Source organism: Plecotus auritus (assembly GCF_963455305.1).
Source record: "Plecotus auritus genome assembly, chromosome: 11".
Lineage (NCBI taxonomy): Eukaryota > Metazoa > Chordata > Mammalia > Chiroptera > Vespertilionidae > Plecotus > Plecotus auritus.
Window position 1 is genome coordinate 55,360,573 of NC_137777.1, and position 23,218 is coordinate 55,383,790.

The following is a 23,218-nucleotide window of genomic DNA, read 5'->3' on the forward strand; positions in this document are numbered from 1 at the left end:
GACCGCGGGTGAGACGCTGGGGTTTGCGCATTTGGGAATTCAGCAGGTTTATTGGACAGAAACCGTTGTTTTTTGTTGCTGTTTTTTTTGTTTTTGTTTTTTTTAATGTGGATGTTTTCAATTTATTTTGGTTTCCCCAATGAGTACCAGGCATTTTAAGCCTTGGTCCACGCCTCAGGTTTCGGACCATTTTGTATAAAAAGTAGTATCTCAAGCCTTGCCAATGTGTCAGGACAGTAATAGTTTTGAGAGGATTAAAAAGGAGGAAAGAAACCACAGCAAGAAGATACTTTAATTATGTGAGCCTAAGGAATACCCAGCGTGGCAAAGGGGAAGAGTTATGTGCTTTTACTGTATTTTATTACAAAAGATGAATGTGTCTCAGTCTGAAACGTCCACCTGAAGGATTTAAACTTCGCATCAGAGGGTTAGGGAGGCGCTGACTTGACATACGGACTCAGGCGATGCTGCCTCCAGATCTTTTCGGAAAATGTCTCCAAAAATCATGGTCCCTTGCCCTGGGCAGGCTGTGATGACACTGGATAAGCCGAAAGGAGCGTCATTTACCAAAGGTCAGTGCGCGCTGCTGACAGGTGTCTCCTTTAAAACCACTCCTCCCCGGGAGGGAGGAATCCCGCTCCCCTGGCGCCTCTGCGCCCTGGCTCGGCAATACGGAGACTCCTACACACATGCTCAGGGCCCAGGAATGCGTCCTGTCCGCATAACCTGGTTTTCTGGTCCAGACAGACTTGATGCATCAAAGAGAAGCATTAGATATAACAGATCTGGACTTTATTCAAGATTACTGTGAATTTTTGTCAGAAATGTAGAGAATGTAGCTCAAATCACAGTCATTATCTAGGCTTAAATTAGCAGTGGTGAGATTTCCAAAGCATAATTAAGTGTGTTTTCATCTCACTGAGGGATGTGTGTTGGATGGAGTGTCGGAGAGATTAAGTTAATTACTCTAAAGGCTGGTGGGCTTGAGGGTGAATCTTGAGTAAACTGAAAGGAGGGGAGCTATTCTGGCTGTGTCCCTGCTGCCTGAGTCTTCTTACTTTGGGTCAGATGCCTGGCACCCGGACCTCGGGGACACCCCAGAGCTGCCTGTGACTTAGGCCAGTCTGGCTGTGTCACCCCAGCAACGGTCTTGCCAGGTGCTGTTTCCCAGGCATCTGGCTAGCGTGGCGCCTGCCGCGCACCTGTTTCCGGTGAATGATGTGTCTGAGAGAAAAGGGTCGATGGCTTGCCTCCGAGCCACTGGGGTACATTTTATTGTTATCCTGCTTCTGTCGGCATGCTCTCCCTGTTCCACACACACAGTTACTGGACATACAAAAAACTGTAATTTAGTTCCGAAAGATAAAATCTACCAATATAATAACAGTAAAAATACAGTCTTCCCAAATCAAAAGTGGAAACTTCCAGCCACAGAACATGCGCTTTGAAGGTCTACCTAATGGGAGTTGGAACGTCTGACATGGTCTTTCAGATCAGCGAACTCTGCAGGCATCAGAGCCCAGCCCGTCAGCATACCGCTGAGCATCCCAGAACAGCTGTCTTTGATCTTTTATTCCTTCTTTTCTGGTCTCTTTGCATTAAGTGAATATTTTCTAATGTAACATATTAGTTCGTTAATGATTTTGCTATTTAGAGCAGTTTTAGGTTCATGACAAAAGTGACAGAAAACACAGATCTCCCACCTACGCTGCCCCAGTTGTGCACAGCACCCCCACCACTAGACACTGTGCAGAGCGCCCACTGCTGCACACCCACTCAAGTGGAAAAATCCAGAACACTGACGGAAAGTGCGGGAGGATGGGGAGCAGCAGACACTCTCAGGTGCTAATGGATGCGAAGTGGTGCAGCCACTTTGGAAGACAGTTTGGTGGTTTCTTATAAAATTAAGTACATTCTTTTTTATAAAAATTATCTTTATTGTTGAAGGTATTGAAGGTATTACAGATGTGCCTCTCCCCTCCCCCCGCCCCCACTAATCCCCTGCACCCCACACCCAGCCCTCCCAGGCCTTCACACACTTCTGTCTGTGTCTGTGAGCTGTGCATATATGCATATAAATTCCCCAGTTAATCTCTCCCCACCCGCCCCCCCAACCCCTGCCTTCCCTCTGAGGTTCTGCACTCTGTTCCATGCTTCTATGTCCCTGGATCTATTTTGTTCGTCAGTTTATTTTGTTCATTACATTCCACATATGAGTGAGATCATGTGATACTTGTCTTTCTCTGACTGGCTTATTTCGCTTAGCATAATGCTCTCCAGGTCCCTCCATGCTGTCCCAACGGATAAGAGAACCTCTTTTTTACAGTGGCATAGTGTTCCATGGTGTAAATGTACCACAGCTTTTTAATCCACTCACCTGGTCAGTGACTTTGAGCATTTTTTCATATGTCCCTTGGCCATCTGTATGTCTACTTTGGAGAAGTTATATTTACACATTTTTCAATTGGATTGTTTGTCTTCCTTTTGTTGAGTTGTATGAATTCCTTGTATGTTTTGGAAATTAACCCCTTATCAGATGTATCATTGGCAGATATGTTTTCCATACAGTGGCTTCCTTTCCATTTTGTTGATGGTGTCTTTTGCTGTGCAGAGCTTCTAAGTGCATTCTTATACTATCAGCAATCACACTCCATGATGCTTAGCAAAGGACCTGAACACTTGTGTCCACACAAAAGCCTCACACAAATGTTTATTGCAGCCTCCCCTCTAACGCTACAGCCTGGAGTCAACAAGGTGTCTTTCCCTAGGTGAGTGCACGTGTGAACCGTGGCATACCCAAACAATGGCCTATTACTCAGCACCAGGAGAAAATGTGCTACCAACCGTTAGAGGACACGAGAGGCCTTAAGTACATATTATTAAGTGGAAGAAACCAGCCTGGAAGGCTTCACACTGTGTGATTCCTACGATATGACATTCTGGAAATGGCAAAACCGCGGCAAAATAATAGAAAGGCCGGTGGTTGCCATGGGTTAGGGGGGAGAGAGGAATGGGTGTGTGGAGCACAGGAGTTTTAGGGCAGTCAGTCAGCTCTGTGATGCTATAATGGTGGTTCCATATTATTACACAGGCACTCCACCCACAGGGCGTCCACCCCGAGAGGGAGGCCTCTGGACACTGTGGGCTCGGTCTATGATGCTTCAATGAAGGTTCATCAGTTGTAACAATGTACCGCTCGGCCAAGTGTGTGAACAGTGGGGGACACTGTGCAAGGTTGGGGCGGGGTCTGTGGAGGTCGCTGGCCTCCTGCGCAGTGCTGTCCCGGGAGTGTTACCTCTCAGGAAGGCTGGTCAGCTCCGAGCTCACTCAAGCAGGTTATTTGCGGCAGGCCTTGGTTCTGCTTTGCTTGGTGTTGGTTTCGTCTCATTTCTGTCACAGCCAACAGTCCCTGCGAAAGAGTCTCTCCTTGACGTCCGGGGAGGTGGGGGCTGGCTCCCTGGCCGGGGGGGCGTCGCGTGGGCACCGTGGGCATGAGCTCTGGTGTGGACATGCCACTGTCAGCGGGAGCTGGGGCAGAGCCCGCCTGGGGGAGGCGCGTCTCCCTGAACCACGGGACGGCCAGGGGAGGGGCCCACACTCATGGGAGGTGCTGACTCAACAGCCCTCTTGCCCGTCGGTGGTGGGGGGGCATTCCATGCAGCACTGGGCAGGTCAGATCCACTGCCTCCCCGGGGCCAGATAGCTCTGACTCCTATGAGCTCTGTCTTCATGACCCCAGGTCATTTCTCTTCTGCACCCACTGTGTTCCCATCGGACTGTCACTTCCTGGAACCGAAAGAGGTATCTTTCATCAGAGTTGCTCTTGAAAATAGAGACTTTCCTGAGGCACATATGGCAGAGTGTTTTTATATTTATTGATACTGCTTAGTCAACTGCCTTCAGATGACCACCTGAAATGCAATCCCCTGCATGCATTTTCTGGAATATGTACAAGATGAATCTTGCTCAAAATTTTTATAAGGAGGGTTTTGTAAGCTTCCATAGTTTTAACAAAGCAAAGAGGTCTATATGTCTATCTCAACTCTTTGTATGTCTATCTGTATCTCTATGCCCATGCCTGTGCCTGTGTCCATGCCTGTGCCCGTGCCTGTGCCTGTGCCTGTGCCTGTGTCCATGTCTGTGCCTATGCCTGTGGCTGTGTCTGTGCCTGTGCCTGTGGCTGTGCCCGTGCCCGTGCCTGTGCCCATGCCCATGCCCATGCATATATAATCCTATCTAATAAAAGACTAATATGCAAATTAACCATCACTCTGTGACACCCACAAGCCACACCCACCAGCTAATCAGGAGCAAGTATGTAAATTAACCCAACCAAGATGGCTGCAGCCACGGAGAGAGCAGGAGGAAGACTTGAGTTTCCCTGGAGATGGAGGAAGCCAAGCTTTCTGCACACCTTGGCTGGCCCAGGCCTGCACTCCAGGCTACAAAGTTTCAATTATAGAAGATAAATAAATCCCAACAAAAATGGTGGCAGCCACGGAGCTGGAGAGAGCAGGAGGCTTGGGTTGCCCCTGGCGATGGAGGAAGCCAAGCTTCTGAAGCCCTGGCCTGCCTTGGCCTCCACTTAAGGCTACAAAGTTTCAATTGTAGAAGATAAATAAATCCCAGATACCAGGGCCTCCTCTTGGGTCGCCGGGTGCGTGGCCAGCCTGCAAACCACCACGGGCCCCTCGCCCAGGCCACCCCATGCCCCAAGGGAACCCCCACCCTGATCCAGGACACCCTTCAGAGCAAACCACCTGGCCCCCACCCATGCACCAGGCCTCTATCCTATCTAATAAAAGAGTAATATGCAGATTGACCATCACTCCAACACACAAGATGGCTGCCCCCATGCGATCAAAGATCCTGCCCCCATGTGGACACAAGGTGGCCACCACAAGACGGCCAGCAGGGGAGGGCTGTTGGAAGGGACCAGGTCTGCAAGGGAGGGCAGTTGGGGGCAATCAAGCTTGCAGGGGAGGGCAGTTAGGGGTGATCAGGTCGGCAGAGGAGGAAAGTTGGGGGTGACTGGGCCTGCAGGGGAGAGCAGTTGGAGGGGGACCAAGCCTGCAGGGGAGGGCAGTTAGTGGTGACCAGGACTGCAGGGGAGGGTAGTTAGGGGAAAACAGGCTGGCAGGGGAGCAGTTAGGCATCAATCAGGCTGGCAGGGAAGTGGTTAGGGGGTGATCAGGCTGGCAGGCAGAAGCGGTTAGGGGCAATCAGGAAGGCAAGCAGTTGGGAGCCAGCAGTCCTGAATTGTGAGAGGGATGTCCGACTGCCCGTTTAGGCCCGATCCCAGTGGGATCGGGCCTAAACGGGCAGTCGGACATCCCTCGAGGGGTCCCAGATTGGAGAGGGTGCAGGCTGGGCTGAGGGACACGCCTCCGCACGAATTTCGTGCACCAGGCCTCTAGTATGTATATATTATATATGTATTATATATACATACAGATCTCTATACCTCTCTGTAGATCTGTATGCACATATAATCGGTGCCTATTATTTCCTGGGCTGAGTAGACTGGAACATCCCCCATGTTTTAAAAGCAGCCACCGTCTTGTACTTTCCCCTGAGAGCAGTAGCCAGCACTCTGCAGTAATGCCTTTCCCCAGGGGCATCTTGCTCCAGGTGCAGAGCTTTGTTTTGACTGTTTCTCATGACCAGGTGAGAGTTCGCCTGCAGCCTGTGGTGTTGTCTTAGAACGGCAGCCACATAGCTAGTTCATCTCTGTAAATGTTGGCATTACTGAATTAATGTCAGTGGCATTGGTGTACACGCTTTGGATCCCAAACAAATGTTTATTTGAAGTTTCCCAAAATACCAGTTAAGGAGCCAATCTCCTGTGACCTCGTGTGGACATTGGCTTACCTACAAAAGGAAGAAAAACAGGAGCTGGCCTGGGAAAATCTGCCTCTGACAATGAAATTATTATTATAATTTTTTCCTTTCTACATGCAAATGACAGCCACATGAGTAAGTTATTACTCTTAAGTCTATATATTGATTTTCAAACTTTAATCAAATAGTGTTATCTGCATGTTTTTGTTGAATCTTGCATTTTAGAAGCCTTGGAAGTTGCAGAGAGTAATACGCCATAGAAGCCCTTTGTGGAAACAAGACAAATGTTGGGGCAGCAGAAGGCAGCCATGGCCAAGACCTGCATTTCCTTCTAGTTCCTTAAATTCCTAAACGTCAGGAGCTTTTAGGAGATTGTTACAGCTCTGAGAAAAATGTGGGCGTTCATGGATTTAGGCTTAAATTTCTCAAATAGCAGCTTTTAAGTTTTGAATTATTCTTCTTATTTAACTTTTGAGCATGTTTGGGAGGATAGTGGTGTTTCCTGATGTTTATTTTAACATTAAGTCAATTCTTCCCCCAGAAAGGTTGGCAGGGCTTCCTATGGGAACTCCGTGAACCTAGATTCTGTTTCCAACAGGCCTGAGCTTGAGAGGTTTGCTTCTTTTCGTGCAGACCATGCTAATATGACAAAGGTTATTTTAGAAAATATTGCTGGAACTTATCTGGAGGTAAAATTTGCCACAGAATGCAAACTATAAATCAAATGTAGGTTGCTATCCAAGAGTAAACAACTTGTGCCTAAATAATGTGATAGTAATTATTTAGGCATTTTACACAGAACAATTAAAAAACTTGTTTATTTAATTTATTGGGGTGACACTGCTTAACAAAGTGGCACAGAACAATTTTATTCTCAAGAAGTACGTCGGCCCCTTGTTGATTCATGCTATTGGTCCAATATTGAAGACACAGTTTTAAAGAGAGGGAATATGACATCCATCACTTGGACAAGGCTTTCAGTCACAAAGGAACTGGCAATAGTGTTTCCTGTTGTGTGAACCACAGAAAAACGACCTCACCCTTCAGGGTCCCTGTGACCTGGTGGCTTTGAGGGGACAGTGATGTTTTGGTTGTTGCAGATGTGATAGCATATATTTTGTTCTTACGTTCTTTCACTAGGTTAAATAGGTTATATGCAGCTTTTTAAAAATTTGTGTTAAAAAATAGAAAGATATAAAAAAGATAGGTTAGTTGTATAAATGTTAAAAGTCTATTCTTTTTATTTAAAAAACACTCCAGTGTACATTTTTGAGAGATATGCCTACTTTTTCCCCCATCATCATTTATCCTTCTATGCCCTTTTCCACCTCCGCCCTCCTTCCCCTGCCACACTCACCACCTTGAGAGAATTCATAGCTACATGTATTCAACAAGTTTAACATTCTAGTCACTTTTCTTATACAATGACAGCAGAGGAGATGTCTCAGTGACAGAACTGACTGGAATAATGGTCTGCCAGGACCAAAGTGGTCGTGACCGCGCTCTGTGTCTTGCATTTTCTAGAGTAAAGTGTTGTTCTGCCTTGTTTGCCTTAGAAAACTGAGCACACAGCCTCTGCTGGAAGGCTGAGGAGACCCTGCTGAGCGCCCTGATGAGAGGACCTGGCAGGGATCTGCATGTGCCCGCGTTAGTTAGCCTGATTGCATTTTCAAGGAGCTGATGATGCCAATGCTTCCTTTCCGATTTGCTATAACATGGAAGCTAAAAGGACAACGGTAATATAAAAAAGACTATTTAAGCACCTAAGTGGGAATAACAATATAAATTATATTGGAAAACATAATGTAGCAGCACTTCACAGAAAATTCACCAAAGCAAAGCCAGTTCATTCTAGGCATTCAATGAGAACTAGCTCAGCATGGCTTTAAACATCTATTAGTATATTTCACTAAAATATAGATTCAGGGAGAGGAAACATAACCTCATCTTTAAGCATTGGAGGAAGTTCTGACACACATTCCCAATAAAATAAGATCAGATGAAAACTTGCATAACATGATAAAAGCACCTATATATCAAAACGAAGTTAGTGATTTCCTGGCAGGAAATATCAGGATAGTTATCATTAAAAAGATAAGCTTACTAACATTCTTAAGTAAAAAAATAATAAGCATGAACTTGTAAAAGGGGACGATGAAATCATCTTCTCTACTCATTATTTCATTAGGTAGTTGAATATTTGTGGAGTCAATGAGAAAATTATCAGGAATCATAGAATTAAGTGAGGTGATGTGACAAGGTAGATATTTAAAATTTATAACAGCTATCCTATCTAATAAAGAGGAAATATGCTAATTGACCATCACACCCTCACAAAGATGGCGGTGCCCACAGCCAATAAGGAGGGAATATGCTAATTGATCATCACACCCTCAAATATGGCAGAGCCAACAGCCACAAGATGGCGACACCCAGTCCCCTCAACCTCACCAGGGCAGCAGGCACAGTCCCCTCAGCCCCCCAGCCGCTCAGCCCCCCAGCCGCTCAGCCCCCCAGCCGCTCCGGGCCGGCCCAAGGTGCAGGCAAGCCTCGGATGGCAGCTCCCCAGCCAATGCCCAAGGCGCAGGCAAGCATCAAATGGTGGCTGCCCAGCCACCCAGGGCCGCCCGAGGCTCAGGTAACCAGGGGTGGCTGAAGCTTGCACTGCCGGGAGTGGCAGCAGCAGAAGTGTGATGGGGGTGTCACCTTCCCCTGACCTCCGGGTCGCCTCCCTCCCCTGAGGGCTCCCGGACTGTGAGAGGAGGCAGGCCAGGCTGAGGGAACCCCCCTCCAGTGCATGAATCTTCATGCACTGGGCCTCTAGTTTAATAATATTTAAAGGAAGAAGAGATTACATATATAACAACAACCAAAATATTAAATATCTAGAAATACACTTAATAAAAAATATAAAGATGTTATATGACTCAGCTGACTTACATAAACTGAAACAATATTTAAGGTATAACTCATTCTTGGATAGGCACACACTATGAAAGATGCCTATTTACGCTGATTTTATTAGTGCAATGTGAACTTAAGAAAAACAACAGTAAGTTTTTTTTAAAAAAGTGGGTTATGTTGATACTATATTGTAAAAAATTAAACAAGCCAAAAACTTAGAAAATATTTTGAAAATACTGAGGGAACATAATATAAATCAAATATTTTATTTGATAGGCAGATTACTTGAAAGACAAACAAAATAAGAAAAAGCTTAGCAATTTAGTATACTATAGAGATATTTCATATTACTCTTTTTAAAATATGTTCTTATTGATTTTAAAGAGAGGAAGCGAGAGGGAGAGAGAGATAGAAACATCCACGAGAGAGAAACTCAGCTGCTGCCTCCTGCAAAGTCTTGCCTGTGGCAGTAACAGAACCACAGGGAACACTGCGACTGACACTCCTGCAGAACGGGACCTCGGGGCTGGGGCCCTAAGGGTGTGCACACACATCACTGCAGGCGCTCCTGTGAGGACCCCCGAGGGGCGCACAGAACAGCTCCACGTTGTTGGACAAGCCCTACTAGGCCAGGAAGGATGTAGGAACGAAACCATTTCCAGGATTTCTTAGCCGCAGGGAGAATGCACTTTCTCCCAATAGATACATAACAAATACATTGAGCTACAGAAAGGTAACACAATTTTGCCTTTTCTTAATGCTTTCCATTTTAATTAATAAATATTGATTGATTGCAAGATAACATGGCTCTGTGAGAGAGAAATTAACAGTGAAAATTGAAGAGTTTGAAAAGAATGGAGACTGGATTAGCCAATCAGGAAAAGGAGCTTCTGTGTAAGTTATAGATGTTTATGTTATGCTCAAACAGGTGATAGAGATACTGTGTAGGAGCCTGCCTACCTTATTTCCATGTCCTGTCAGCAAACTGTGTTTTCTCTTTCCTTTTTGAGTAATTGCACCATTTAAACGTGATTCTCAGAGGGAAGGCGTGGGTGGATGGGGAGAGATTAACCAAAGAACTAATATGCAAAAATGCATAACCCATGGACACAGACAATAGTGTGGTAAAGGCCTGGGTGGGGGGTGCGGTGTGGAGGGGGCAATAGGGGGAAAGGGGACATCTGTAATACTCTCACCAGTAAAGTTAAATTTTTAAAAATGACCTGAGTAAGTTTTGGCTGGTGTGGCTCACTTGGTTGGGTGTCATCCCATTCCCCGAAAGGTTGCCAGTTCCATTCCCAGTCAGGGCACATGCCTGGGCTGAGGGCTGGATCCCTGGTAGGGGCCTGCACGAGGCAGCTGGTCAATGTTTTGCTCTCACATGGATGTTTCTCTCTCCCTCTCCCTCTCCCTCTCCCTCTCCCTCTCCCTCTCCCTCTCCCTCTCCCTCTCCCTCTCCCTCTCCCTCTCCCTCTCCCTTACTCTCTCTCAAAAAATTAATTTAAAAATCTTTTAAAAATGTTCTGAATAAAATTTTTAAAATACAGGGGTTGGAAAAAATAGGTTTACAGTTGTGATTACATGGAACAGTTTATTCTTGTATTATTACTTATTAATTATTGTATTATTTTCTATACAAATGACTGTAAACCTACTTTTGCCCCACCCTACATGTATGCTCTCTAGCCCAAAAGCTCCTTAGAATAGAAACACATTCCAAAGTCAAGTGCAGTTTTCATACCATATGAACAAAAATACTGAGTCTCTGCCTGCTTTTTGCGATACATGATACTGTGTAGATGTTCTTTTAGCTCTAACAGAAAAAATTGATTTGGAATCTGATAACATTTAACTTTTACTTATTTTACTTTTCATTATTTGCCTTGTCAAGCCAACTGTGTTTCAGACTTCTTAAAGAACATAGTATGTTTTGTGCATGGTAGTCACTTAATTAAATTAAATAATTTAACTGGTTACTTCTGTTTCTAGAGTTGCCTTTTTAGATAGAAAGGGCAATGGCTTTGAGTCTTCATGCTTAGAATAAAAAATATATCCAACACCTCTAAAAATTTGACTGAAAATATTTGAGACTATTTTCAGTTGTCTGTGTAAACATACCTTGTGTAGTTATAATTCTGGACTTTAGACCCAGAAAAATTAGTTTGTTAAAAGATAAATATTATATGCCATCTCTTTTAGGTCAATGGTTTATGAGCAATATCTCAAACAGTTGAAGGAATTTTTATTCATAGAAAATTGCATGTGTGTGTGCATGTGTGTGTGTGTGTGTATTACATTGGATGTGTTTCAATGGAGAATGAAAAAATATTAGGAACTCAGACATTAAATTTTAACACCAATTTGTTTTTTATTGTGGTCAAGAACACAAAACTTGACATGTGCTTGGCCGTTGTTAAATGGACTGTATTATTATCATAAGCACGATGTTGTATAGCAGATAAATTTTGTCGCATCACTACCTTATATGTGATGAGCCACTTTTTCTCGCTGCTTTCCAAATTAAAGAGAATTTGAACAGTTGAAGGTTTCATTATGATGTGCCTGTGTTTGTCATTTTGGATGTATCGTAGTTGGGGTGAATTGAGCTTCTTGAATTTGTATGTCCATTTTTCTCAGATTTGATGTTTTTAGCCATGATTCCTTCAAATAGGGTATCTGCCCCTTTCTCCTTTTCATCTCCTTCTGGGACTCCGACAATGTGTCTGTGGATCCATTTGATAGTGTCCCATAAATCCTTCAGGCTCTCTTCATTTTTCTTCATTATTTTTCTTTTAGCTCCTGTGCCTCAGTAAGTACAAAAATCCTGCCTTCAAGTTTGATTATTCTTTCTCTGGTCTGGTCAAGGCCTGTTAAGTCCCTCTAGCAGGTTTTATTCTTCAGTTTCAAAATGTCAGCTTAGTTCTTCTTCATAGCTGCTATCACTGTTGATATGATTTAATAAAAAGTGTTAAGAAATAATCTACACACCTGAGAGAACAGGTTAAGTTAGATATTCAAGCTGACATGTGGCAAACATTACTTTAAGTGGATTAGTTATTAAGGTAAAAATAAAAATGACAATAGGAGAAAAATATGGGTATACAATTTATTTTGAATTTCAATATGTAAAAGTAATGAGATTAAGAAGAAAACTAAGTTTCAGAATAATCAACACAAATAATATTGTAAAAGAGGATTAATATGAAAGAGTTCACAAAATCTAATAAAAAACATTGATATTCCATATTTAAAAATGGAAATGGAATTTGTCATCTCTTTTAAAAGTTGTTCTGAAAACTGCTAAAATAGTAAAATCAACAATTTTCACAATATTTTGTCAGAAAATTTTGCACAAAATTGAAGGCTGGGTCATTAGTCATTGTTATACTGAAGTGCAATTTTGTATAAACATCATATAAAATTATTGCACTAATTTGAGTGTAAATAACCAATGTTCTGAAGGCATGTAATACATCTCTTTATGCAAATATTTACCTACACTGGTCCCAATTATGTTAAAATATACCAAGTAGAATATCTTTTGAATCAAAATTAATTATTGTGACATTAAGGAGGAAAATAATTATTTCAAATAATGAATGAATTTAATTATCATATATATTAGGTACAAATGATAAATCCAAGTACTTCTTTGGGCCAGTCCATTTAGTATGTGATTATTCCTCTCTGAAAAAAAAATGCTGCTAACTAATTGAACTGAAATTAATGCAGATGGTTAGGTAGGGCCAGAAATGAAGTAACCAATTAATCAGCATATCATTAAATGGATAATTACCATGATTAGCTAGAATCTATGATTAAAATATATGATCAGGTGAAAACTTAGAAACTCTTCTTTTTCTGCACAAAGATGAAAATAATTTTCATCTGTTCACCTAGTGCTACTTATAAAGCAGTGTCTCTTGCAGGTTAAGTTGCTTGATCTCTATGGTGCTCCCAAGAACCCTGTGAGATAAGGTCATTTTGCCGTTTCAACTGAAAATTGAATTCCAATTCTACATGTCAGGCTACACACAATTACTTACTTGTCCTAACTTACAATATTTCATTGAAATGAAATATACACACCTACATATCTATTTAACTCACCATCCTTCTATGTATGTATGTATCAATATTCATCACATTGCCAGGAATCAAAAGGGGGGCTTTAGCAGGGAATCAGAAATATTTTTGGAAGACGGTAATCATACAATTCCTGTGTGATTTGATAGCTAGTCAATCACAGGTATTGTCACTGAAATTCTTTGCTGATCAAACCCAGAAGGAAGTTCTCTGGATCAGCCACCTGACCCAAATTTGCTCAATACTACTTTTTCCTGCAGAACAAAAATCTTGAGTGCCCACCAAAACCTCGGATAATGGGGTTCATTGTGGAGAGTCTATTGGGAGCTTGTAGTCTCTTCAGATGTGTGTAGGATCTTTGAAGCCTAGGATGAATGTTAATTCATCTAGAAAGAATGTGTTTCCTTTCCCCCAAGCCTGTAGAGTTGCAAAGACAGAGTTCAATTTAAAATGAAACTCAGTGCCTCCCAGGTGCAGTGGATTTTAGCCTCAACACTAGCAGCTCTGATTAGCAATTTTCAGAGACTTTCTCCTATTTTCCCATGCCATGCAGCACCAGGACTAGGAGCTGAAGGTGTCTCCAGGCTCCGTGAGTGGCTGTGCCAGCTCACCCCTGTGACCACTGCCCTTCGGGGCCTTCGGAGCAGACGGGCCACATCCATTCTCTCCACTGACTTTGCCGCTGGCTCCAGACCTTTCTCACCTGTGACTGTGCACTTACATTTTATTCCTGGTTTTGGAATTTTTTTTTCCTTTCATCACTTCAGATATTGTAAAATATTTTATCCAGAGTTTCATAAAACCCAAAGCCACCATATCTGAGCTTCCTCTTGCACTTAGTTAACCTGTTGAGGGAAATTTAAATTTAAAGTGGAGATCTTGCATTCATTTCACAAACACTTATTGAGTGGTTACTATGCAGATACAGAGGGAACAAAAGATGAAGGTCCTTGTCTCAATGGAGCGAAAGGGAATAGCACACTCAGCACAAGAAGTATGTCAGTAAGTTAGACAGGATGTCAGGTGGTCACAAAACCAGGAAGGGGGCAGAGTGAAGAGCTGGGGAGCCGCTGGACTGTGGGTGAAGTAGGAAGTCAGGCCTGTCTCCTTGAGAAGGAGACCTGAACCAGAGACAGTGAAGGAAGGGTGTGGCTTCCTTGGCAGTGGGCTGGGCATCCAGGTCCAGCCTGGACCCTCCCTCTGTGAATGGTCTGAGCCCAGTATTTGTCCAGCTTGAAAACTGGGAGCGGGGGGAGCGCGTGGGGAGAGTGGGAGGAGGGAGGACGCGGGGCTCGACAGCACCTGTGGCCCTTGTTCATCTGCCCGACTGTGGGGAGAGTCATACACTGTCATTTCTGTGAAATAATTCTATAAATGCATTGTTTTGGTAAGTTCTTCACTTGGAGTAGTTTCTGAGGCATGTTGAAATCTAAAATTTCTTCCATGTCTTTCTCTGGATTTCCTCTATCAATAACTTATTTGTGCATAACCTTTTTACCAAATCACAAATTTGTGAGATTAGAGAAATGCCCATTTGTTTTTTTACTTCTTATGCAAAGTGACAGTTATTTAATATACATGAAGATTTTACATATAGTATTAATTGCAAGAATGACCTATTTTAATGTACCATGAATTTAAAATTACATAATTAACCAATGATCAATTCTTCTGATATGCATTTCTATTTAAGATTTGTCTCTACTTAGCCATAAATGTATTTATCTGCACATAAATATACATTTCTTTTTTAAAAATTTAATGCATTGGGTGACATTGGTTAATAAAATTACACAGGTTTCATGTATGCAATTCTACAACACAACATCAGTATATTGTATTGTGTGTTTACCACCTAAGTCAAGAATATACATTTCTTAATAATGAAGAAGTACCTTTTAATATTGGTTAAAGTATCTTTAGTGGACTCTTAAACAGAAATATTCAGTAAATGCAAACTTTTTTCTAACCACTATCTTTCTTAACAACATTATGAAAGCAAATTAAATCTATCCATGAGGAAAACATGTTTGGAAAATTTCCCTGCGTGGAAAGTAAGCTCACAAAAGGCATCATTGGCGCCTTCTTCCCATCGCTCTTTCCAGGTGTTAGAAATAAGGCAAGCTCCCCTCCCCCGCACCCCAAATCGGGGGTTCTGGTACAAGGCAAACACACATTTCATCCCGTTACTGTCTGAGGTCCATCCGAATGGGAATGGGACCACTTGAGCCTCTAGCCTTCCTGCCATGCAAGCGTAACAGTCGCTTTTCTTCAGGGCGCGTACAGAATATTTAATCCATTCCACCCAGGCATTTGTTCCATTATATCCTACTTATACTTGCATGGTGGTGGCAGTGGCCTAGGCAGAGCTGCGGTTTGCTGTTCTGTTGACTAATGAGTTTGCCGACCACTGACCTAGACTCTCGATTCCAATAATTACAGGCTGTTGTTGTTCCTTGTGATTAAGCCCCTATCCAATGGTCGGCAAACTCATTAGTCAACAGAGCCGCAGCTTGCCGACCACTGGCCTACGGGATCTTGTCCTGTGACATCTACTCCTAAATCTAGTCCTAGCCAATCTTTTGACCTAAAGGCTGAAATATCCAAGTCATTCAAGTTATCTATAACCAATAACTTAACTGGGTAAGCATGATCCAGATTGTACACATTTCTCCAGCCCATATTGTAAGCCCCTGCAATTTGCTATATTCCTTAAGCAATTAGATAGAGCCCAGTGCATGATGGTTATTAAGACAGCTCACAGTTTTTAGCGTCAATATCAAGGGGACATGTCCTGGTATGGCTGTCCAAGTTGAGGTATGTCTGCCCTTAAGCCGTGTGTGATGGGTCCAACCTCGCTCTGCAGTCGGAACAGTAGTCCCTGTGGTAAGCAAGACAGGTAAGGTCCTTCCCAGGAGGGTTCCAACTTGCTTCCCTTCCAAATCTTGATTAGAACAAACGTAGTCTTCCGGTCGATGGCGATAAACCGGAAACTCAAGAGGAGGGCCTTGGGTCAGGAGGCCTTCTAACCTGAGAGAGTTAAAGTAGAAGAGATAGCCAGTACACAGTTCTTAAGAAATTGGTCCCTAGTTTCCATGGTAGGAAGATCTTGAGGCATTCCAGAGCCTATTGGAATCACCTATAGCCATCTCTAGGTAAAAAAAAGAAAAAAACACACAAAACTTTTCTTAAGATTCAAACCCTAGGTTGTCAAACTTGATTTTATCAAAAGATTATATATTAAAGTGTATCAGACAGGAACATAGGCCAGCAAACTTCAGATTAAAAGATGGTCTTTTTATTAAATACCTGATTAATATAACATAATTATTTTACTAGAAAATAACTGACCAAAAAAGGCTTATTTTCTAACTTCATTTGTCCTAGGGTGTGGACAGCAAATGACACCAATTGGATTTCTCCCATCAGTCTTCCTGAGAACTTTGGCATAAGCTATTTACCCTCTGTTTATGAAGGCAAAATACAAATCATTGACTTTTAAGTGTCCTTTGTTTAAGGAAGACAGAGTTTTCTAGATGGTTGCAAACTGCTGTTTAAATATCTCAGTTTCCCTGTTCTGCTTGTCCTGGCTCACTGGCCTGTATCATTTAATTAATTTCCTTTTAACATTTCTCTTTATAAACTTCATGGACATTTTTGCAACTTTCAAAAACATTTTTACAATTTCCAGAAATAATCACCTTTAGAAACCACCTTCTTTTTTCTTCAAAATGCATAACCATGCCTTAGTTCTTCCATTAAGTATTTCTACTCTAATATTCTTTCTTTTTTTAAATGTATTAGCATTCTTAGAAACCTTAATTTTTCAATGATTACTAAAAAGTGAACAGTCAGCATTTCTTAGATTAACATTTATGAACACACTTTAAATGCACTTTTACTTTCAAGAAAATATACCTTCAACAAAGTACAAGAGAGCTTCTGTGATAAAACTAAGAGTGGGCAAATTAAAATGTGTAATATTATGTTAGTTTTCTGTTTTTGCCTTTCTTATTTTTATGTACATAGACATTCAGAGCCTCTTTTAACAACTTTTCTGCACTTCTATTCTTCCAGTTCTCTACCTTTGCAGTTTTCTTGAGATGTCAGGTCAACTACTGGTGACAAAATGTAATTTTTAATATTTCTTGGCCCAACACGTCCTCAGGGTCTGGCCCAGAGTACTTTCTCATTTGATCTTTTAGTCTTTGGTAAAATTCGGAAGGCCTTCTTCTTTGCCCTGCTGACTATTGAAGGCTCTATTTAGGTTCTGAGACTGGGGAACTGCTCCCCTAATCCCTTTAATTATTAGTCCCTGAGAGATCTCTCATGTGTCCCCCATGGGCCTTGTTGTAAAGGTCCCACTGGGTCTCCTGGGTTTGGAAATCTTACATCTGCTGGAAGCACACCAGGGCCAGCCAGGTGCTCCCTTTCCCAGATAGCCATAGCCAACTTTAAAATCACACCCCCTGCTTTTAGTCTAGCCCAGCCGTGGACAAACTACAGCCCGCGGGCCGAATCCGTTCGGCTGTTCTATCCGGCCCGCGGAGCCGAAAGAGCGGAGGGTTCTCTTGCTCTCCCTTACGCTCCTTTACATTGAATTTATATTAGTTCACACAAACACTCCATCCATCCTTTTGTTCTGGCCCTCTGGTCCAGTTTAAGAACCCATTGTGGACCTCGAGTCAAAAAGTTTGCCCACCCCTGGTAGCCAGTCAGCTGAGCCATGTGGGTCTTCCAGCAGAACTTTTAACTTTTTTTTTTTTTTTTACTGCTCCAACTTCAACTTCTTTTGCAGCCTAGAAAAGCTGGTTTCTGGTGGCATGGTGGCCAAAGAGCTGGTTGGAGCCTGCGGGGGAGGCTGGGATTGTAAATTGCCATCTTGGCTGTTCCCTCAGATCATCCCTGGGTGACATAGGGAGGGGAAGGCAGGACAAGGGTCTCATTCTTGTCTGTGCTTGTTCACTTTTAGATTTTTACTGAAAAGCTTTATATCTTAACAACTTTGAGATTCTTAAAGCCAATTATTACCTAATGCATTTTCTTGACTAATTTTGTAACAGGGATTTGAATTATGCTGTTAACTATGATTGCCCTTTCTGTTCAAAGAAAGGACATGCTAATCTGGCTGGGAGTCCTATGCCTTCAGGACCACCCTTGGAAAGCGGTCCATCCTCATTCAAGAACCGCCCATTCTCTTGCTGCAGTGCCCCCAAGGTCAGCCTTAGTTCTGCCTCGGCTGGCCAGCATGGGTTTGTGATGTCACAAGCAGGTGCAAGCCACCCACTTCCTGTCTCAGGCCACCCACTTCCTGTTGCGGTCCCTTCCTGGTCCCGTTCCAGTCCCATCCCAGTTAATACCAATGCTGACAACTGAATGTTTAATGGATGTGATGCTAGGTGGGGTTTTGCAAATTTCTCAACCCTGCTGAGTTCCACAAGCACCCAAGTACCGCTTCCCATTCTGCTGCTTGGAAACCTCCGGCTTCTTTTTTTTTCCTTTCCCCTCCTGCTTTGCCTCAGGTGGGCAAGATAATGTAATGGTTTGTTAACAACAAGCAGTCTTGGAACTGGCTGGCCTTTGTTTTAAGCTCCCCTGGATTGCAACCTTTACAAATTTTACACTTTTAAATTAATCTTATAATCTTAAAATTTTAACCAAGCACAGCAAAATCATAAATCAGGGAAGAGCAAATTAAATTTCCTAAAAGTTAGCCAAAATTGCATCACAGACATACAGACAGAAGTTTCACTAGCTAAGTAAACAAATTAAACAACAACAACAAAAAACAGACATAAAACATCAACACACACTCTCATATAGGCGTGCGCAACACTAAAAGTTTATACCAAGAGTAATGTCTCTGTCCCTGATTCAGGAACTTGCCTCCCCAGAACCTCAGCATTCTCCTAATGGACTATTTCGGGGGAATGTATTCCCTAGGCCTAGAATTTTTGTTTCCCATCCATGGCAGGTCCCCTGTGACTATATTCTTAATCCCCCATATTGGAGGTTTCTCCTATTCCTTGAGATCTGCTTCATCCCTCTCTGGCTGCTTCCCTCACAGGAGAATGGAACCACAGATCAGAACTCTGCACTAGCTTTATGTCTAAGATACATCCCAGTCACATACACCTGACTTCCGAGGACACCCAATCACCAAAGTAGTACTCAGTCCATTTCCCACCTTGGCTCATGCATGAGGTCACCTGATTGCCACAGGTCTTGCTTGGGCCCTTCTTGCATTGCTGTCTGACTCTCGAGCTTGAGCTCATAACTGGCCCAGGGGTAATGGCTGTCCCTCCTCACCAAGACTGCCGCAACTTGGCAGCGGGGTGCACCTCCTCAGGAGAGGGGCCCATTTTCCCTGTGGCGACAGAGAGTATCCTGGACGAGCCCCCAAATTGTTAGAAGTCCTGGTAGAACACAAAACATACTCGGGAGCCAGGCAGCAAGGCAAACACCTTTACTTCTACACAGAAGGGTGCGTGCACTTCCAGACCATGTGTTCACAGTGCTTCACAGTGAATGTGTGTCCTGCTTGGAGCTGCACCCACCTTCCTGGTCCCCATACACTCCTTCTCCCAAACTGGCTCAGTCCTCTGCCAAGGGCCCGGCTTTGTCTCAGTTTAGAAGATGTCCTGTGACTGTCTTTCTAATCACTAGTTTCCATGGAAACGGGCCCTGAACTGCCTCAGTGATGGTGTGGACAGCCAGGAAGGCATTGTCCTTCCCCTGCTTCTTCTGAAGGGTCTGGCAATTGGGAAAGAATAGTTTATTAGGCCTGGGGTATTTCCTGGCATGTGACAAGCAATAGAGATGCAAAAGAAGAACGCCCCACGTTCTGTCTGTGAATCCTCTTTTTCTCCCTATTACTTACGCTTAGGATAGAATCAAGTTTGTACTTCTTAAATGTTTTAGAATGTCAGTCTGAGTTATTATGGGATGCTGACAACTATTTACATTAACATTATTTAAAACCTAATTTTTAAATACAAATCAACTTTATTTGCTGAACATTAATGAATCTGACCTTTAAAAATAATGAATACAATGTCATCTATGTAGTCCATGACTAAATCTTTTCATTTAAAACTGTGTTGTAATCCTCTGGGTCTTTTCATGTTGTGTGTCATTTTCTATGTCACCCGAGGGAAGGGCAAGGAGCTGACAGCATGTCACCAGCAGTTTTTGGGTGTGGGAAACAGGACAGGGTGAAGTCAATAAAACCTGGAGACACAATGAGGAGGTGTGAAGTCTGTCCCAGGGAACTGGTATGACTTTTTCTAGTCAACAGTAATATTTCAAATGAATATTTTTGAAAATGTCCTTAAACCCAGAGTTCCCTGGAGTTGTCTTCATTAAGACAAACATTTGCGGTGATTGTTAGAAAGATCAAAAAGAATCACTGCTGGAATGAGGTGGCCTCACAGCACTGGTTTGGCTTTGACCTTGTAGCCTGACCTTCAACACAAGGTCCCTGCCCTCCTGGATATTATAGATGCTTCCCTGTGGCCTATAGAGGGCTTGGCTTACAGCCCAGTGCCACCAGTAGATGAGTGGATAAAAGAGCTGTGGTACATTTACACCATGGAATTCTACTCTGCTATACAATGGAAGAAAATTTTACCCCATGGAGGGACCTGGAGAGTATTATGCTAAGTGAACAAGCCAGTCAGAGAAAGACAAGTATCACATGATCTCACTCATATGTAGAATTTCATGAACAAACTGAACTATCAAGCAAAAGAGAGAAAGGCTTATAGAGAGCAGGCAGACAGCCAGGGTGTGTGTGTGTGGGGAAGGATGGGGGGTTGGGGGGAAGGGGGGAGCATTTGAGAAAAAATGAAAGAACTCCTGGACATGAACAACAGTGTTGTGATTGCAGGGGGCGGGGAGATGGGTGGAGGTGGTAGAGGGCACAGAGGAGATAAAAGGTGATGGGAAATAAAATTTAAAACCCCATCCATAATAATATATATATTTTTAAAGAAAGGACAGAGCAGCGCACACGGCAAGTGAAGAGGAAAGGGTTTCCGTGGTGCTTAGTGCACCTCTCCTTGCCGGGACCTTGCAGTGTGCCAGGCCTGCTCTGCACCCATTGGCTGGCTGAAGGAAGGAGGGCAGGCTCTACCGTCCCCACCTCGGTAGCAAGGCCATCGTTGCTTTGATGAGTGCGACCTCTGAGAAAATTCCCCATCTATGCAATCTGCACCGAATTCTATAGACAAATTGCACTTCCATATCTTCAAATAACTTTGTAATATCATTGTCTGGCTGTAAGGAAAATAGTATAAGAGAATATGTGTTACCATAATAATTTATTTAGGTAAATAATTGATTCCTGACAGTAGCATCATCTTTCAATCTTTGTTTTATAGACTTTGAGTTCTGAATGTTATATGAGGAGAGGGAGATAACATATTCTCTTAAACATTTCAGCAAAACATTGAAATGCCACTTGTTTTATCTTCAAGTATTTTCCATTGTCTGTTCATTTTTGCTTATGGCAAATGTTATCAATAGTTATCTTGTTCTTTTTAACTATGATTTTTACAGAGCTATGCTATTTTCCAGCTTATTATTTTAATAACATAAATAATTCTTCTCATGTTGATATATACTCTTATATAATGTGAAATAAATAATTTTAAATAATCAAAATTTTTATTTTTAATTATAAAAGAGCTGTGGTACATTTACACAATGAAATACTACTCTGCTTTAAAAAATCATGTGTTTATACATATGTTTCCTCTGTTACTTTTAGGGTTTGCAGAAAAAATATTGATATGCTTCAAAATGCACAAAATAAAACGCCAATTTGAAATAGCAATTTTAATTTATGTATGTCTAGTTGATTTTATTATTTAAATAAAATTATGGTGATAATTTAAAACGTTATGTAGATCAAGAGGTTTTTATTCCAATTGCTTTTTAATCAGTACCTGGGTAATTATAAAGGTACTATAGGCCCCATGCACGAAATTCATGCATGGGGGTGGGAGGTGTCCCTCATCCCGGCCTGCGCTCTCTCGCAATCCAGGACCTTTCGCTCCTAACCACCCGCCTGCTCGCTCCTTACCGCTTGGCTCACTGCTTCTTAGTGCTGCCATGGAGGCGGGAGAGGCTCCCGCCACCGCCAATGCGCTTGCCAGCTGTGAGCCCGGCTTCTGGCTGAGTAGCACTCCTGCTGTGAGAGTGCTCTGATCACCGAGGGCAGCTCCTGCATTGTGTGTCTGCACCCTGGTGGTCAGTGCGTGTCATAGCAACCGGTTGTTGTGCTGGAAAGTTCACTGGGTTTTTATATATAGATTATCCAGTTCACCTTCAACTAAATCTTGGTCTTAGGGTAGCTTCACAAATTTGAGCATAAAGTAATGATATTAACAGCATGCTTTACTATGTAATACTAGGTGCCAGCCATCATACTAAGCACCTTATTTTACTTAATTACCCCTTGTTGAGTATAGAATGGGGTTTTTAATTTTGCCATTTTCAAGGTGAAAAGCCTGAAGCTCAGGGATTAATAGAATTTATGGCTCATGTAGGACCTTGTTTTAAATCCTGCCGAGAGAGGAGAGTGCTAACCCTGCTCCATCGGGCTCGGGGATGTTACACACTCGGGGACTGTGCAAGCCAGTTGGTAAACCATTGGCAGTTTGGCATTAGCATGGCAGGGAATTCACAGCACAATGATCCGAACATGCCAACTGAGGCTTGTTCCCCCCACCCCCTGCCCCCTCCTCTGGCCCCCCTGCCTCTGGCCTTCTCCCCGTTTACTGCACGGGTGCGGGCGGGTGGCTCTGCTGTCACAGTCTCACCAATGCTTCCTTCTCTGAGATGCCAGGTGTGGTTGTCTATCATAGGCCAGTGCTCCCTGTAGACTGGCATCCATTAAGAAACTTACCATTACAGTAGGAATGTGTGAAATTCTCTTAAACTCACCATTTATAGAGAAGAATGTGTGAAATAATGAATTATCTCTTTTGTTTTCAGTGATAGTGGAAAGTGGAAATATAATTCCTTTCGTGGCTTATATTAATTCTGGACATTGTAACATTTATAGAGATATTGTAGGATTCGTGAGATTACAGCCAAAACGAGTGGTAAGTTTCAAATCTTCGTGTTCTCTTTAACCTATTAACCTACTCCAGTGAATAAAGGATGTTGAACATCTTTTCACTGCTCATTGGATACATTATTTGTGTGTCTTCCTTTGTGAAATTTCTGTTCAATGTTTTTTACTCCTTTTGGTTGGGTTTTTTTTTCTCCCCCTCCCTGAGTTGTAAGATACAAGAATGTAAGATAAGTTGTAAGATATATTGAGTTGTGACCAAGATATCAATAACCAATGTGCCTAATGGCCAATAAGCACATTGAAAGA

General features: G+C 42.7%; 1 protein-coding gene across 1 annotated transcript in view; it reads left to right on the forward strand.

Moving 5' to 3' along the window:
- Positions 1-23,218, forward strand: part of CNBD1 (cyclic nucleotide binding domain containing 1) — a gene marked incomplete at both ends in the record, with an annotated part of 216,030 nt that overhangs the window by 123,525 nt on the left and 69,287 nt on the right. The window contains one exon of the mRNA XM_080646967.1: positions 22,831-22,940. Coding sequence (XP_080503093.1) covers positions 22,831-22,940 — 110 coding nt within the window. The remainder of the gene's footprint in view (positions 1-22,830; positions 22,941-23,218) is intronic.